Genomic DNA, 18,319 nt, shown 5'->3' on the forward strand with positions numbered 1-18,319 from the left:
ATTTAAAGACACAATGTGATATCTGCCTCCAGCTCTGTTATTCACTATTCCAGACTGATGAGTCCATAACAGGGACGAAACTGCAGTCTCTGAATGTGAAAACCATTCTGTCGATATACTGCTTGTAATTTTCTCTTACCTCATGCTAAAAAATTTACTCACATTTGAAACATTTTATTTTTCGTTTTCAAAATCCAATCCAAATAACCATAATCCCAGCCAACCATACAGAAAAATAACTATCATCAAATCTTGTGTTAATTTCATTCGAAACTGAATCTATTACTTCATACAAAATATTCAAAAATCAATGTTTGACTTCACATCATCATGTAGATATTTGTCTTTTTTTTTTTTTTTTTGCAAACTTTAAAAATTGGCTCGGAGGAAGAATTTTTTCGAAAAAATTCAAGATTGATTGAAATATACATCTATAAAAAAAAACTATTTTCAGTTTCAATAGCAGATTGAACTGTGGTAGTGTGGTGCACAGATCAATTGTAGATTGAACTGTGGTTTGAATAGTCGAGTAGCGGATTGAAGATATAGATTTTGAAAGAGTAAAGCATTTTTCAAAAACATTTGCCCGATGCAAACAAGTTGGATAAAAATTCAAACGAAGTCATACATGCTAAACGGCATGAGCTTTTTCACCACTGAAAGAATCGTTTTGCAATAATTATTCCAGTCGTCAAATCACTGCTTTGAAGTCATAGAGAAATGTTTTTATTGTTTTAACTCTAGAAGATTATCTTGTATTACTCCGCGATTGCATAATTATAGAGCCCCATAAAAGGTATTTGGTTGATATGTCTTTTTTTATTCAATAATCACATGCATTTTTAAGAAGTTTCTATGAAAGCAATGAACACTCATTAAATAAAAGTGAATGTAAAATATCAAGGGATTTTCTTGTGAAAACCATGCGGCCGCACCACTTTTCACGAGCCTCTCATATTGGACATACCATCGTTACACTGGGCACACAAATGTGAGATATTTAGCCTATATGAGGCAATGTCTTCTTTAGTTAAAATTAACCATGATTCTCTCTCAGTTTTCTATGTTCTGAAAATACTTCATGAATTTCTAAGTCATCATCCAAATAACGAAAAACACTTTTTCTAGTCTGAGAATGTGTCGAATTTTATCAAATAGTCGCTGAGAACCAGCGAGATTTCCTTTTAGGGGCATTTCAAGGTATTTTTGACATTTATGTAGAGTCCGTAACATGACCTTTTTTGCCATAACTTTTTAATTTACTGTTTGATTAGCATATTATTTTATTTTGATCTTTTCCTACCAACACACCAGCTCAAAATAAAATAATTTGCAAATCAAACCGTAAATTAAAAAGTTATGGCAAAAAAAAGGTCACATTACGGACTCTACATAATGTCAAAAATACCGTGGAATGCCCCATGAACATTGATTTCCGACTTACATAAATTTAATTCACCCATTTTGTATCATTCTCCTCAAAAAATTTCGGGGTGCGACCGCCCCCTCTTGCCCCCCCCCCCCCCCTATTTGCCGGCCTGATTGATGCCACAAATTATTTAGACATATTCTATAAACGTGCCTCCATTAGGTACTGAATTTCTGAAAATAAGTTGACGCTACCATTTTATAAAAATAAGGAGTTGTTATTTTACGGAAAATATAATAAGTATTTTGAAAGCATGACTAGATAGCAAATTAATACATGGTATTTTAATATTGTTTATGTTTTGGTTGTTCTGCTGAGACATTTCCACATTTCATACATCGAAATTTGAGTAACTAAGCGTTTTTTTAGCTGAAATATTTATTGATTTTGGGGATGTATTCCGCTTTAAACATTCGTAATTTGAATCACTTTGTTCTTTATTAGCAGAGTATGAGAAGTTTTTGTTCGATGAAATGCATGTTGGAAAATACCTTTTGTTTCTATTGGTACATATTTCATTGGTGAGCTGTTATAGCAATTTGTTAATTTAAGCATTTTAAATACTTTCTAAGTAATTTTTCTTTATGTACAAAAACTTTCTAGTTTCTGGTATTTTTGAAGCGTATATTTGCGATGTTTTTTGTTATGGTTTTATGTTTGTTTTTTATATATATACAGAAAAGTATTTTAGTTGAATATAAATTTTTGAAATAAATACCCGGGTATATACCCAATTTGGGTATTTACCCGGGTATATACCCTGGGTATTTACCCCTAAAAATAAATACCCAGGTATTTTACATCACTAATTACAATACAATACCAGGACATAAAGGAAGAATATGATAATTGTCAAAATGATTCTTAATCAAAATCAATTATATCATAAAAGCAGGGCTTGAAAATATCATGATATTTTTGAAAATATACGATATTTTGATATATATCTGATAATTTCAATTATCACCAACTAAAAGTTTTCAAAATAGTAAATGCATCCTCAAATCACTCCTTATTTTCTTATACTATAATTACAATATGTAGACTTAAAATTAAGTTTTCTTTCATTATTTATATCTAATATTTCGTTTTAGATTTCTATTCACTTTGATGGAGTTAATTTAGCATTAGCTGTTTTACTCATTTTTCTTCTGTTAGCTACTTTTACAGTTATATGATTCTTCAGAAATAAAATGCATCAGTCCATGCACAGTCATAAGACATTTTCTTGTTTTCTGAGCAATGTTTAATATTTAATAAGGTACTTTTAATATGAATTAAAATTGCTCCATTATTAAAAATTTTATGAATATAAAATATAAGTATAAAAGGAATATTGTATTATTTTGTAATATTATTGATATACTAGTACATCATAAAAATATAGTACATAACTTTTTGGTTATTTTTAATAATAAATAAACAATATTTCACAACAATTAATATAATTTTTGCATTGAAAATACCATAGTTGAAAAAATAAATATCGAAAATATCATATTATCAAAATAAATATCGGGTATATATCGGCGAACCCTGCATCAAAGTATCAAACTTAAATTTTATTTCAATTGATCGTGCATAAATGTCATCAATCTTTAAAAACTTTACTGGCACAATAAATTTACCAGAAAAATTTACTTAGAGCTACTCATTTTTACAAAGCAGCACTTACATAACATTTGTAAAAGTAATAGAAAAATAATAACTAATGACAAAATCAAGAGGTACGAGCTTTACATAAAAACTTATATTCTAAATATTTCTGAATCAATTAAATTTCAAGAAAACTAGAGTGATTTTAAGTCTGAGGAATAACATTGAAAGTTTCTACGAGATTCATGTGCAATTGTTTTGCGTTATTGCATAAGTCAAAATTTAAATACATTTCAAGCTCAGAAAAGTTTTGCATACATGTAATAATTGAGAAGATCTAAGAGCACAGCTCCTCCAAGCAGTATACATGATCAAAATTACTACCCAGAACCAATATCGTTTGAAAAATTTAACATTTAACTCCAACTACCATAACCCACCAACGAACAAACGATGTAAAATTTCCCGACAATAACAAAACAAGCATGATAAAAAGTTGAAGTGTGTAATTAGCACTGATAAAATAAAAGGGTTTTAAAAGAGGTAAAAGGAAGAATATTTCATCAGGACAACACCATACTAGAGATGAATCTAATGTGATGTTGATTAAAACACACTATTTTTTAATTTTAAATAGAATTAATGCAGTTATAGAGCTTACGTTCGACAACCTACCGGTCGCTACCGGTTGATTGATCACGTGTCAGCTAGTGATCACTTCCGTCACTTTCTTCAATCAACCAATCAGCAGCTTAAAACGGTAACCGGTACAACAGAGAACGCTGCGGTTATAACCGGTTAGTCACCGGTAAACCGGTTGCGTCCGTCGAATGCATCCTAAAAGAGGTAGCGTTCTTACAGTTAACAACAGTTAACTGAAACCGTGCAGCAAAATTTACCTGAGGAATTTCAACTTCAACTTTTTCTTTCCCCTGGAGCTTCTGTCACCCGGTGCATAAATTGTCAACAAAACATATTCATTTTGGATTTCACGATGATTACTTAGAATTTTATAAAGTTAAATCTGTCTCAAATATGCCCATCTGTTGCATTTTTTGCCCGTATTTCTGTTGTATAACATCTTAAAAGGATAAATGCCAAGGGAGAGAAGAACTGCAGCAAAATTCAAAGGTTCAAATAATTTATTTATATTTTATTGCTAAATTATTGCCTAAACTTGTGCATGGTGACTATTAAAATTTATCAATAGGGGATCCTGATGGACCCGGAGAACTGAAAAATTGTGGTCAACCAGAAAGTCCTTCTTCCAAGAAGCGACGAACTGTCAACACACCTAATCACGTAAGTTTCTTGCTTAAACTGCTTGGTGCTTGTTGAAATAAAAACTAAATTCTGGAATTCATAACCATTATTTATCAAATGTATAAGTCATCCTTAGGAACAAATCTGATATACCCCCCTCTTGGGGACTTTTTCCTGTTGGCGCCAAAAAAGCGTCGCCAAGAAAACTATGTATGACGTCATATGTCATACATCGTTCTTAGCGATGCTTTTTTTAGCGCCAACAGGAAAAATTCAAATTATGTCATTAATTATTTATATGAAATTAATGCATTAATTTTTTTTCCGTTGTTTCTCCGGGATACGAGCCCTCGGTCTCATAGTACTTTCGTAATGAGACCTCGGCTCTCCTGCCCTGCCTCGGTCTCATTACGAAAGTACTATGAGACCTCGGGGCTCGCCAGGACCTCGCTGTCTGCTCGGTCCGTTATCCCTCCGACTTTTAATATACATCACAGTCGGATATAAGTCACAGATCTCCTCCGTTCAGTATACAATAAAGTCACAGATTTTATGTGAAATTAACACCATTTTTGTGCTACAAAAATGCCAACCAGACCAAAATACAAACTACCAGAAACACACTAAAAACACAATAATTCAAAATATGTTCACTTACCTTTTTTTACTTTTCTTTTACTTCCTCACGTGAGGCAGTGCACATATGTTCCGCTCTTAGGGAAATTATCCCATTTTTTTATTATCATTACTTTACAAAAATATTTAAATATAAAATATATATATAAAAAAATCTATTTAGGACTTCGGTACGTCCAAAACGTTGGACGACCTGACGAAAAAGAAAAAGAAGATTCATTCAAAAAATTTCAATTGATACATTTGGACAACATCACAAACCGAACTCATAATTAAAAATAGAAAAATTCAACTAAATTAACATTAAAAAACAACAAGAAAAAGAATACTCTAAAATAAAGTTTGAATTGAAACTTTATTTTAGAGTATTCAACTTAAAATCTCCCTAAGAGCGGAACATATGAGCACCCTACCTCCTACCATACACAACACGTGCAAAAAGACAGACTTCGAGAAACTACTTTCCAGCGTTCAAGTTGCAAAACCAGGGTTGCCAAGTTATCGCCTTATTGGCGATTTTCGTATCGAGCGAAAAATTAAAAATCTCGCCAAGAGGGGGGGCATATCAGAGGAGAGCCCATCCTTATTTACAAAAAAAAAAAAAAAAAAAACTGGTATAAAAAAATTTTTTGTCCAACCATCCCATGTTTCTTTTCAATATAATGCTGGATTCAATGTAAAAATTAAAGTTAAACATTAACTCACTTACCTTTTGGAAACACTTATTACTTTAACCGAGTACCAGTTATAAAAAAAAATTAAGACTCCCATCCAAAATAGCTTTATTTTAGGAACAGTTCTTAATTTAAAAATACAAATTTCTGAACTTATATTAGCACAACACTGAAAAATATTTAATGCAAACTGGAACTAAAAGAAAATGCTATTTGAAAATAAAATCTCCATTCAGAAATTTAGAATAAGTGTTCATAGTTCAAAAAAGAAAAATAAACAAATTCAAATATACATACACTGTACTGCAATCAGAGGAGAATTAACTGAGTACAACCTCTGCACCTGATAGTAACAGCTGTCTAAGATTAAAGAAAAATAAAAGGGAAAAATAAAATAAAAATCTATCAAAAAAGAGAGGTGGGAGAAAACAATATTTTTTTTTTCCTTTTCATACACCTGGACCAGCAGTTTGATGCCCTTTGCCATGCTGATATAGTGTGTAAGTGAGGGTAGACACTTCCCTACAACCGTCTACTCAGTGTTGCCAGATGTCGCCGATGAAACCCCGCCCAGGTAGTTAAAAAAAACCCGCCCAAAACTGCCAAAACCCCGCCCAATTTAATTCCCCCGTTCCGAGCAACGACCGGTCAGTTAATCACGTGACAGCAATGACGTCAGCTCCTGGAACTTGGAGCAATCTAATTTTTTAGTAAAATCATCCTTTTCCCCGTTTTTTTGCTGTAGCTAGCCCACTTTCCCCATCTCTATCACTCCTTTAATCTTTAATTGATCATGCGCAGTACATAATAATAGGACGTAAGGTAGAACGTTGAACTCTTCACACAAGCAATGTAGATTTTTCGTATCCCCCAACCAAAATCATCAAACACGCCTAAGTCATCAACACGCGAAATTTCAACCCGCCCAAAAAAACCGCAGCCCGCCGACGGCAAAGTTTACCCGCCGTTATTTCTAAAAACACCCGCCCACCTGGCAACACTCGCGTCTACTTCTCTTCTATTCTGCCCGTGGGCAGTAACTGCAGATTTTTCTTTCTTTCTTTTTTTTTTTTTTTTTTTTTTTTTTTGCATTTTTTGGCACCTATTATACGTTAGCTTTATTGTACAAGCTTGTTTATTTGGTTTCTGCTAAAAAAGCGTGAAAGAAACATACAATTCCAACATTTCCCCTGTTATTAGTATTGAATTCAATATGTCTTTCTTCAAATATCTTGAAAAACTCATTTCTGTAGATACAACCGTTTACCCTTTCCACGCCAGTATTCCTATTGGATGAAATATTTTTCCAAGGGCCAGAAGGAGCCAGGGAGTGCAGATCTTTCAGGGTGGGGAGGCGTTGCTTGCCATTTTTGTCATTCTGATATCGCAGACGGGTGCAGTGGCATAAACAAATGCCCACTTATCCTGTATAATATTTGTTTGTAGTATATATGCAGGAATGTGCTAGCTGCGCCAATTGAGATAAACTCCACCAATCGCCGATCCAATCCCAAACTGCTAAAAAGACACTAAATGGACTTTTCTGTGCCAAAATCAGACAAACTTGCGCCAAAAGTGAGATTTTGCATGGAATGTTGCAGTTCCTTCAACATATTTGGTAGTTTTTGCTGATTATCATCAAGTTTGTGCATTTGGAGCTTGTTTTTTTACGATTTTTTTCGACTTAGTCCCGATTTTTTGTGCATTTCAAAATCAGATTGCATCCTCTTTTGAAAAACTCGATCGTTTTAATTTATTATGTGATTCTGTTCCTTTGACTTGAAAAATTTTGTATTGACCCCTATTTTCAACCATTCTTATCTTTTGTTTTTAGAAGAAGAGGACTTTTAAGTTCGTCTTCTTACCACGCCCACTCAAAATGTCAAACTAGTTGCATCAAAATTGATTTCAACGAATGTCATCTGTAAATAAATAATATTGTTCACCAGTTTTAATTCTTGGGTTTCTTAAGATTTTAGGACAGAAAATTGATCACTAAATTTGGTTGGGAATTCTAATGCTCTAGTAACATTTCTCGAAAATCATTTTTGTTCATTGTTATTTCATTATTAATTTTGTGATTAAATATCAAACACTTAAAAATAAAATGTTTTATTGTTGCCTTTGCTTGATCTTCAGATTTGTTAATCAAGTTCATTGTATAACATACTAGCAGTACCCCGCAACGGCGATGCCCGTGTCCCCCTGTTTTTATGCCAAGCTCGCCGCCTATAGCAACAGTTTAAATAAATTTGGCAGTATAATTAATTAATCTATATCTATCTTTTTTCTATACAAATTTCCAGTTGCATTTTGTGTCATTCACCTTTTTATGCCAAAATTGCAAACAAAGATCATTCAAAAAAACTGCTTTATTTGTTTAATTAAATAGCGCAAAAAAAAGGCTCTCTCCTTGTTCCTTGTTGTTTGCAAAAATCACTATTTTAAATTAAATTAAGTACGCAAATATGTAACGTAAAATAGATACAGTGAAACGTCCAGCAGAAGCGACCGCGCTACAGTAACTTACCCAATTAGCAGGCGAAACGAACTCTGGCCAATAAGCAATTGCGATTAAAAAGCACGGTACATCTAGGACAAAAGGGAAATCTCGTATCCCATAAGAAAAAGAATTCAACTCACCAGCAGAAAACAACACAATTAAAAAACACGGTACATCTAACAAAAAAATATCCCATACCCCCCCCCCCCCCCCCCCCCCCCCCCCCCCGTATGAAAATTTACGAAAAACAAATAATCTGCAACTCCATTGTTAATCGCCAAATAAGCCCGATGCAAGAAGGAAAAAAAAATGACACAGCGAAATATTCAATCCAGGCATGACGTCACAGAATGAAGAAATGTTTTTCCGCCTTCTCGGAACCGACGTAGGAGATAAAATGTGTCATTTTGAATTTTTAATAATTGTAAAAAAAAAAACTATTGCATATTTTTGAAAAATTGTTTTTTCTGAAGAAGGTGAAATCAGCAGGGTCTACTGCATACTAAATTTTCAGAAAGAAATCTCTAATACATTTTGTAGGATGTGTTTAGAAAGAGTTAAAACCCAGGAAAAAGCGAAAAATAAAGGTTTTTTCCAAAAATATCATTAAAAAAAATTTAAAAAAAAAAACTATCTCGTATTTTTGAAAACTTTTTTTCTGAAGAGAGAAACTACTGCATACTAAATTTTCAGAAAGAAATTAATACTTTTTTGTCGGGAGGGTTTTAGATAAAAAAATTGAACCCGGGAAAAAAACACAAAATAAAGGTCTTTTCAAAAATTCATAAAAAATTTAAAAATTGCTCAATCTTCAAAAAACTATTTTGGTTTCATATTTAAAATTAAGTTCCCTACACTATGGTACAAAATATATTTTCTTGGCACGATTGGTTGAGGGTCTGTGACAAATCAAACACAAAAAAAGGGCTAAAAATCACATAAAACATTTAATTAAGAAAAAAACTAATTAGAAATTAAGAATTTGGGCTTTTTTGGTGCAGACCCCCCGAGGTACCGTTTTGATTTTTGTGCCAAGTTTCAGAGCTTTAGGTGCTATGGGGTCTTCTGGCCATCCGGAAGAAACACTGTCACCTTTATATATATATATATATGCATATGCAGTAAAACCCTCCTAACGGACTCCCCTTTTATGCGGACAATTTTTAATTTCCCAGCTCCAATTGCAAATAAAACAATTATTAAACCCCTGTCCTGCGGACAAAAAAAAAATTGTCCCATTAGTGTCCGCATTAGAGCGATTTTACTGTATATATATGTTATATAAAGTCAAATAGAAGTAAATAATTTGCACAGACCAAGAAAAAAAAAGAAATGAAAACAAAAAGATTATTAATAGCTCTTTAAAAACTGTCTTGTAACTTGCTGAAGTTCAGTTTTTAAATTTAACCATTCTTTTTTGCTTTCTTTTTATTATTTTATTTATAGCCTTTTTGAATATGTTTTTGAGTTTCATGAAGCAAACAAATTTTAAAAATAGGTATCAAATGCACATCTAATTTAAATGTGCACTTAAGCAGTGAATGTATTAAGCAGAGTAAATGTGTGAACTAAATTTAAATCAGAAGAAGTATAAAAAAAAAGCAGAGCAGGACAAGACTAGTCTTTTAAGAAAAAAATTAGGGGAGAAAAAGGAAAAATAATATAGCAATGATAATAAATGTAATCAAAAAAGCTTCAATTAGTTGTTGGAGTTATGGTGATTTTGCATCCTTAATCAATCATCCTTTTATCATATCACACATGTTTCTGTTGTTCCAACACATTGTTGCTCCAAATTTGCAAATTTACTCTGCTCCAAATTCGGAACTAATGTTATATACCTCCACCCTTGGCGACTTTTTCCTGTTGGCGCCAAGAAAACGATGTATGACGACATATGTCATACATCATGCCTTTTTTAGAGCCAAACAGAAAAAAATTCAGATAAAAAACATGATCAAAGCACTTCAGAACACAATATATATATAAACACACATAAAACCACAACAAAAAACATTGCGAATATACGCTTCAAAAATACCAGAAACTAGGAAGTTTTTGTACACAAAGAAAAATTTCTAGAAAGTATTTAAAATGCTTAAATTAACAAATTACTATAACAGCTCACCCTGTGAAATATGTACCAATAGAAACAAAAGTTATTTTCCAACATGCATTTCATCGAACAAAAACTTCTCATACTCTGCTAAAAAAGAGCAAAGCGATTCAAATTGCGATGTTCATAACAGAAAACATTCGCAAAATTAATAACAATTCCAGTCAAAAAACGCTTAGTCACTAAAATTTCGATGTATCAAAAGTAGAAATGTCTCAACAGAACATCCCAAACATAAACAATACGAAAATACCATACATTAATTTGCGATACAGACATGCTTTCAAAATACCATATTATATTTTACATAAAATAACACTTTCATATTTTTATAAAATGCTAGTCTAACCTATTTTCAGAAATTCAGTACCTTAAGGAGGCACGTTTATAGAATACGTCTAAATAATTCGTGGCATCTATAAGAATTAACTTTTAGAATAAAATAACCGTACTATTTTTTGTAAAATTAATTTAACATACAGTATAAAATAATGTTAAAAACCACAAGAAACCCTCCAGATTTTGCAAAAGCAAAAAATTTCAGAAGTGAGAGGTTTTTTTTCTTTTGATTCTAAAAAAAAGAACTTTTTTATGGTATAAATCCTCACACTCAGTCTGAATCAAAACAACAATGACAATGGCACATAGGTATTAACTCTTGAATTTTCATTTCAATGCTCATTAGCTGAAATCGTTTTGAAAACAATTCTTTCTTTTTCTGCCAACAATAATGCTGTTTCATATAAAAAATAGTTTGTTTAGCATTTAATATTCCTTGTGCTATAGCACTAAATGTTTCTGCAAACCCTGTAATTTAAAATTTTGACTAAGGGTTAGATAATTTGTTTCTTAAATAATGCAACTATATTCCTTTTGATGTTTTTTTTAATTTTTTTGTAGGCAAGTCCAGCTTTGCAAGACCTTATTCCACCTCAACCTTTAACTGGATTTGGTGAAAACAATTGTAGCCAGTAATCCTTTCGATGACACAATTCCTGCTTCAGCAGCAACTACTGTCCCGAATATGCCTGTATCAGGCTTAACGCACATGACTGGTCCACCAATGCATAATAAACCTGTGCCAATTTCATCTGGAAAGGTAACTCAAAAAATTTTAAAAATATATCTTTCGCAACATTTCTTCTTATATACTCTATTTATACAATATGTACACATATAAAATGTGCAGTTCAGTTTTCAGCTTGCCAATGTGATTCTGCCTTCTGTTAAATGAAAAAAAAATTTAACAATGTAATTACCAAGATAGAAATTTTGTGACAGAGCTCCCATGGGCTATGAAAATGGTTCTGAATGCTTAAACTGTTGAAGATTTGGAGGGTTCTAAAAACCCCTTAATTTATTATACTCTTTCTCCCGATAGCGGAATTTTTTTCCTACAGTCTGTGATGTTAATCAAAAGCAATCAATAAGTCTCCTAGATAAACTGATATTAAAATACTTGTAAAACCCATATCGGCACCGCTTGCAAGTACATGCAACCCTGTCGATTATATCCCAGAAAAAATGGTACAAATCTTCATTACCTGAAATTTAAGATTCTTATTTCTTTATAAAATTATATGTTAAAAATTTGGAAATAGTCCTCCCATTATCGTGTCCCATTCGTCACCGTTACAAGTTATAGTAGAAAGAAGAAAAATGAGCCAAAAAACAAATTTCTGAGATTGAGACCAATTTTTGAAATTCCTGGTAAGCCTACACACAAAGTAAGAATATATTTAAAAAAGAACAGGCAAAATCCTATACATTGAAACTTTTTCCATCGAGATAGTTACACTTTTCAGTGAGCTACAAGCTTTGAAACATTTAAAGTGTACAAAGTTGAATTGGCGCCAAAATCTGTAGACGACATTTTTAAAAACAATCCTGTGAGCTACAACCGGTCAATTCTACGAAGAACTGGTCCACCCTACTAGCTTTCAAATGATGTCACAGCAAATCATATTGGAGTTTCAGTTTGGCAGAAATCAAACCTTTTGTTTTAAAGATTAAAATCAGCATTTGTCAAAAAAATGGATTAGTAGTCCGACAAAAGCCGTTGGATGTCTTTTCATCCACAAGCTCATTACTTTTTGCATTGAAAAAGTCCTTCCCTGTAACGCCGAAACACGTGTCTGCTGTAAGTGGCAAATTTGTGCTTTTTTTAACGTTTTTTCTTACTTTACTGTTCAGCTCAAAGGTATTTATTTATCTTAGTATGTGACATAGTGTTTGAAAAGTAAAACAATCTAAAAATTGGTATACAAATTTTCTGGTTCAACTAGATCATGTCACTTGTCTTAGTAAGAGACATTTTTTTGTTCTATTTTATGGGGAGCTGTGCAGTGTCGTAGCTAGGCATTGATATAAGGTAGGGCACTTGACTTGTATGTGAAGGCACTCCCAGACACACCAACTTAAAAAAAATATTGGGAGGGGGGGACATACCAACGGGTCTTACTGCTAGAAATTTTCTAAATTTGAGATGAAAAATTGAGTTTTAAAGTTTTTTTCAAGCATTTTAATATCAAACAATCAACATTAAAACCTCGAAAATTCAACAAGCCTGACACATATTTTTTGGCTTTGAAAAATGGAAAAAAATAAATACAAAAACACGCAGTATTTTTGTAAAAAGGTAATTTAATAAAAGCTTGTTTTTCAAGACCAGTTGTTTTTTCATTAGGGATATCGGCTAACATATTCAAGTGTAAACGTAGTCTCTCAATGTCTAAGTCATTTTTGAAAAACTCAGTTGATTTTTCAAAATTTGTTTCACCTCCGCTTAATAAAAGCAAGCACGCTTGTTCAACTGCTATGACCTGTGTGAGTCCAGTTGATATAAATCGCCTAATAATGCAAAATTGCACCATTTCAATTTTAATTTTATGATCTTTAGGAGCCATGTGATCAATCATGTGGTTTTTTTTTTTTTTTTTTTTGGCATTTTTAACCCCCTCTCCCCCTTGGTGATACATGGTGAGGTTGAAGACTAACCCCCCCCCCCCCCCCCCCACCACCATATCACGTGTATTTTTCAGCACTTACGAAAAATCTTATTATTCTTTTTAAATTTTTATAAAATACAGGTATAAGTATCATCTAATAATGAAAGACTATAAACAACAAACTAATAACAACAAAGACTAATAATGAAAGGTATGGGAAAAAAATATTAACGTACGAGGTTAAACATCTTACGCCTGTCTTCAGTGCCAAAACAACAGAATAATGGAGTCAGGTGGGCGCTCAGGCTGTTGTAGTGGCTCGTGATCGAGAACTTCACTTTGCTCGTTTGGCAACGCCGCAGCAGCGAATCCAATTTTCTTTACAATACAAGCCATTTTTCGATTGAGTGCTGCACATTTGTCGAAAAAATAAATTCACGTGATATATTACTACAAGGCCCCCTTGTAATGTTTTGTGATTTTTTCTGGACCCCTCCCCCCCCCCCTCCCTTTCGAACCTCACGTGATTAATCGACGGCCCCTTAATTCAACAAAAATTATTTTACCCACAATGAAATAGTTTCTGCAATATGAAACAAATTTTTAAATAATGAACACAGAATCCAAGAGAGCAGAGCAAGTTTCCCATACGTTCAGTCATATTTTGACAAACAACGAAGCAAAAAATTATTCATCTTTTCATAATTATGTATAAAAAATGTGTTTTGCTCAAAGAACAGATAGAGGTAGAAAGAGATGCAGAGGGATGTTGTACTTAAAGGAGCTGTAATACGTTTACTAATCCATTATTTTTTGACTAACGCTGCTTTTAATCTTTTAAACAAAAGGTTTAATTTCTGCCAAACTTGAACTCTAATATGATTTACTGTGATATTATTTGAAAGCTAGTTAGATGGACCAGTTTTTAATATATTTGACCTGATGTAGCGCAAACGAAACAGCATTTTTGAAAATGCTGTTAACAGGTTTTGGCGCCAATTAAACTTTGAGTACTTAGAATGTTTCAAAGCTTAGTAGCTCGCTGAAAAATGTGACTATCTCAATGAAAAAGGTTTCAATTAATAGGATTTTGTCTCCTCTTTTTAAATATGTTCTTATTTTGTTTGTACGCTTACCAGGAATTTCAAAAATGGGTCTTAATCTCAAAAATTTGTTATTTGGCTAATTTTTCTTCTTTCTACCTTAACGCAGTTGCGGTGACAAATGGGACACAATAGCGGGTGGTTTTCAAGAGTATTACATTCAAGAGAGGTTTGAGTATTAACATTCAAGAAATTTATTTCAATCAATTTTTAATTTTTCACTTATTGATTGAAGCTAGTTTGTGCTTATTATTATTAAAATTAACATGTGCAATTTTGATGGTTGAAGGGTTGATCTGGCGACTTTTCTTCGGTAATTTCTCGGCACTATTGTTTAATAAACTTTTTTTTTTGACTACATTTGAAAGCGATAGAGAAAACGTGAAAATATTCCGAACTGAAATATTTTTTTGGAACTGAAATCCATTATAGGCTGTTCTTGGGAAGGAAAGGTTTTATGGGCTCCCAGCGGATGTTTCTAAAAGAGCAATTTTATACTATCTTTGGTGACATTAACAAAACTGGGAAGTTTTGACAGATCTTTCAGATATTTTTTGATATTAATATCTGAAAAATACAACTATAAACTTTTGTTCACCTCACCTTGAAAGTCCCAAAATCGTATTTTAGGCATTGTTTGATAACGATGGGACTAAGAAAGAGAGGGCGGGGGTTCAGTGCCCTCACAAACTGTTTTTTGAAACTGAAGTCAATTTCAAGCTAGTTTAGGCAGAAAGGGTTCTGTGGCTCCACGGAACTGTCTAAAAACGAAATTTCAATTTATAGTGGTTGTGTTGGAGAAAAGGGGGAACCAGGACCCTTCTCCGAAAGTTCTTGAAACAGATGTTTAAAAAATGCAGTTTTAGTTTGTTTTTCAATACATTAAGTGAGAGGAGGTGGGATTAGGGGGCCTCTCTAAAGAATTGAGACTGTCTTTGGTAGTAATGTTTGGGAATGGATTTTGGGGCCCTTTGTTGCAAAAATTTCGATAAGGAATTCCGAAAAATATTAATAAGCAACTTTTGATGACATTAAGAGCTGTCCTCTGAAAACACATTTTGAATTTTGGAGCCAACACTTTTAGGCTATTTTTGTTTTAGTTAAGGTGAAAGGGGTGAATCAGAGACTTAATTGGGTCCTTAAGATCAGAAGGTTCAACCAGCAAAATTTCCCGAAATTAAAGTCCTAGAAACACAATCTTAAGCCTTCTTTAGTCTCGTCAAGGAGGTCATGGCATCCTTTTGGATCTTTGTTTTGGACCTACATTTAAATTTCTTACCCAGGGCAAGAACCCTATCCTCCTACTTGATCTGAAACTGGGCAGTTCATTCGGGATTTTAATTAGAAAAATTGCCGTAAAGGAGGAAAATTACAAAATTTTAGTTCGCCATTCATATATGTTTTTGACTCTAAGGGGAGTTGCAATTTTCCACTTTCTCTCCACACATTCACCATCGTTGGACACAGAATTTGTTGTTTGAAATGTTTGTGAGAGTATTTAACCAGTATAGCTTTTTTTTTATAAATAAAATATGTCTTCATTATTTAGATCTATAAAAGTTTAGGAGTAAGCATTAATGGTTGCCCTCAGTGCTCCTTTTAGAAGGCACCCTTTTATGCTTCAGGAGGGGGCCATTTCCCTCCTTTCCCCTCCACTGCATCCATGCCTGATTAGCGGTTCTGTCACAAATTTTGCAACCAAATGAGGCATGTGTGTAAAGGGTAGATATTAATGGACAATGAACCAGCACAATGTTCCTTAACATTCTATTTTTCTCAAACTATGCTATTCTGTCGGGAAATCGACACTTGCTTTGAAAATTAAACATTTGAAATTCAGTATATTTATTCGACTTATAAGTTATCTTGTAAGAAATTCTTGAGGAATTTTGCTTAATTATAAGAACTATATGATGTGGCCTGCTGCCGCCCTTTGCTTTGGCCGACCGTGTGCAGAGCACACACTGCACACCTACTAGGATCCGCCCTGCCTTTTTCATTTAGATAATTGCTGATTTTTCTTCAATTTTTGAATGTTTACTGGCATTAGCCCATTCAGAGAGCACATAACCTAACTTTGCCCTAAGCCAAAAGGACCTCAAGGCTCAAGGGCAAAGTTAGGTTACATCCTCTCTGAATGTATATTACATAATCCTACCCAAGATGAAGAATGGGACAAAATTTTTGTAATTTATAATTAGTTAAAAATAATAAAATCATTCAATATTTAATTGCTGTGTTTTTTTAATATATGTTAGGAACACGTAAGTGTATGATCTAACCATTTGCATCAATAAATAAGTATAAGTTTATAAATAAAATATTTATGTAAAAATGTCCAAATCATCCATTCTCGTTACTATATTTTTAACTTCATTAAATGAAAACATTTTGGATTTCAGATTTATCCTCCAGACCAGTGTATGGTTTTTAATCCCCAAAATCCAAATGCACCTCCCATATATCCTTGTGGCATATGCCACAAGGAAGTTCATGACAATGACCAAGGCATTCTGTGTGAAAGTGGATGCAACTTTTGGTTCCATAGAATTTGCACAGGGCTGAGTGATGCTGCTTTTCACCTGCTCACCGCCGAAGTTTATGCTGAATGGGTCTGTGACAAGTGCCTTTCTACTAAAAACATCCCTCTTGTTAAGTTTAAACCTTGATGCGCTGAAAGTGCCTTAACTGCCTCTAGTTTTTACACACAAAAGACAATTTTTATCTTATGTACAAATTGTTTGATGCACAGAATAATAATTTTAATACTGTTTGTTTGATGTTATTGTGTATGTTACTGAGAAGAATGTCTTGTAGAAGAATAATGTACTTAAAAGTTAGTTTTTAGTATTCCTACATGTTTCTGGATTCGTTATAACAAGTTATTTAAATTATATCGCCTTTCATAGAAACTATCAAAATAATTCATTCCCCCATGTTGTTTTCCTAAATCAGTGGAACACTCTTATCCAGATGCAATGAGACGTTGTTTGCAAATAGTTATTTGAAGGTTTTGTACTATGATTATTTGTTTTATTAAACTTTTCTTAAATATAGTATCAGCAAACATACTTTTTATTAAAATTTCAGGACACAAATGTAACTTTTTGACTTTGATAAGAAGATGTGTTTATTTCTTAACGAAAGTATTAAAATGGAACAGGTATGAAGTCTGCTGGTTATTTATAAAAATGTTTTGTCCACAGTACTTTTTCTTTTTAATCATTTCATTTTCAAAATCCGTTTTTAAAATTTTATTTGGGAGCTTTATAGTGTATGTAACTATATTTTCACAAAAAAAAAAGAAGAAGAAGAAGAAGGGATACTATTATGAGTTTTTATCATTTTATAGCACTTCTACAGGACAACAGTCTGTCTCAATTAATCTCAATAAAAGTTTCCACTGTATTTTGGTTATTGTTATGAAACAATTTATAATTGCCAATGTTATATGAGATAGGGATTTTATTTTTTATGTTTTCTTCATCTTCACACTGAAATAGTACATTTCAATTATATTTCCTTCTTGTACAATTGATTGTTGAACTCTTTAATAGTTATGTTTTCATATGAATAAAAAAGATTTATTCTAAATGTATATATGAACTTTTCTCTATTGAGTGGACAGGACAATGTTCTCATTAAGAAAGTGTTCCTAACAAATTTAGCAGTGACGGATGGTGCCGTTGGACCACATTGAACTTCACATATGAATAGTATAAATCAGTGTTTTTATTTGTTATCTGTTTAGTGAAAATATATTTTTATTATTTAGACATGCATAGCAATTTCATAACATTCCAGTAAATTTGCCCCTGTGCTTCAGGGATGCATTTTACCAGAAGTGAACGCCAATGAGAAATAGTTGAAATCTGAGTTGGGACCAGCTTTACCTTATTATCCGCGGATGGCCTATAATCCACTGGTCCTAAAATCGGCCTGAAGTAGAAAAGGCTTTGTATAATCGCAGATAATACAATGTAAAAAGATAAAGTTTGAATTTAACATACCATTTGAGCAACTAAACTAAAAAGGTGAAAAAGTAATTGCT

General features: G+C 32.7%; 2 protein-coding genes across 2 annotated transcripts in view; one reads left to right on the plus strand and one right to left on the minus strand.

Annotated features, from left to right (window-relative positions):
- Positions 1-3,488, minus strand: part of LOC129217114 (stomatin-like protein 2, mitochondrial) — a 43,230-nt gene extending 39,742 nt beyond the window's left edge. Inside the window, exon 1 of the mRNA XM_054851365.1 lies at positions 3,344-3,488. Within this exon, the coding sequence (XP_054707340.1) occupies positions 3,344-3,394 (51 nt within the window). The 5' untranslated portion in view covers positions 3,395-3,488. The remainder of the gene's footprint in view (positions 1-3,343) is intronic.
- A 578-nt stretch (positions 3,489-4,066) lies between these two features.
- LOC129217116 (protein pygopus-like) lies at positions 4,067-17,848 on the plus strand (the record flags this gene model as incomplete). The annotated part of the gene is given in 5 exon segments (XM_054851366.1): positions 4,067-4,156; positions 4,236-4,327; positions 11,118-11,174; positions 11,176-11,316; positions 16,671-17,848. Coding segments are annotated over 5 exon segments (594 nt in total). The 3' UTR covers positions 16,938-17,848.
- Between the last annotated feature and the right edge of the window lie 471 nt (positions 17,849-18,319).

Source organism: Uloborus diversus, chromosome 2 (assembly GCF_026930045.1).
Source record: "Uloborus diversus isolate 005 chromosome 2, Udiv.v.3.1, whole genome shotgun sequence".
In the NCBI taxonomy this organism is placed as follows: Eukaryota; Metazoa; Arthropoda; class Arachnida; order Araneae; family Uloboridae; genus Uloborus; species Uloborus diversus.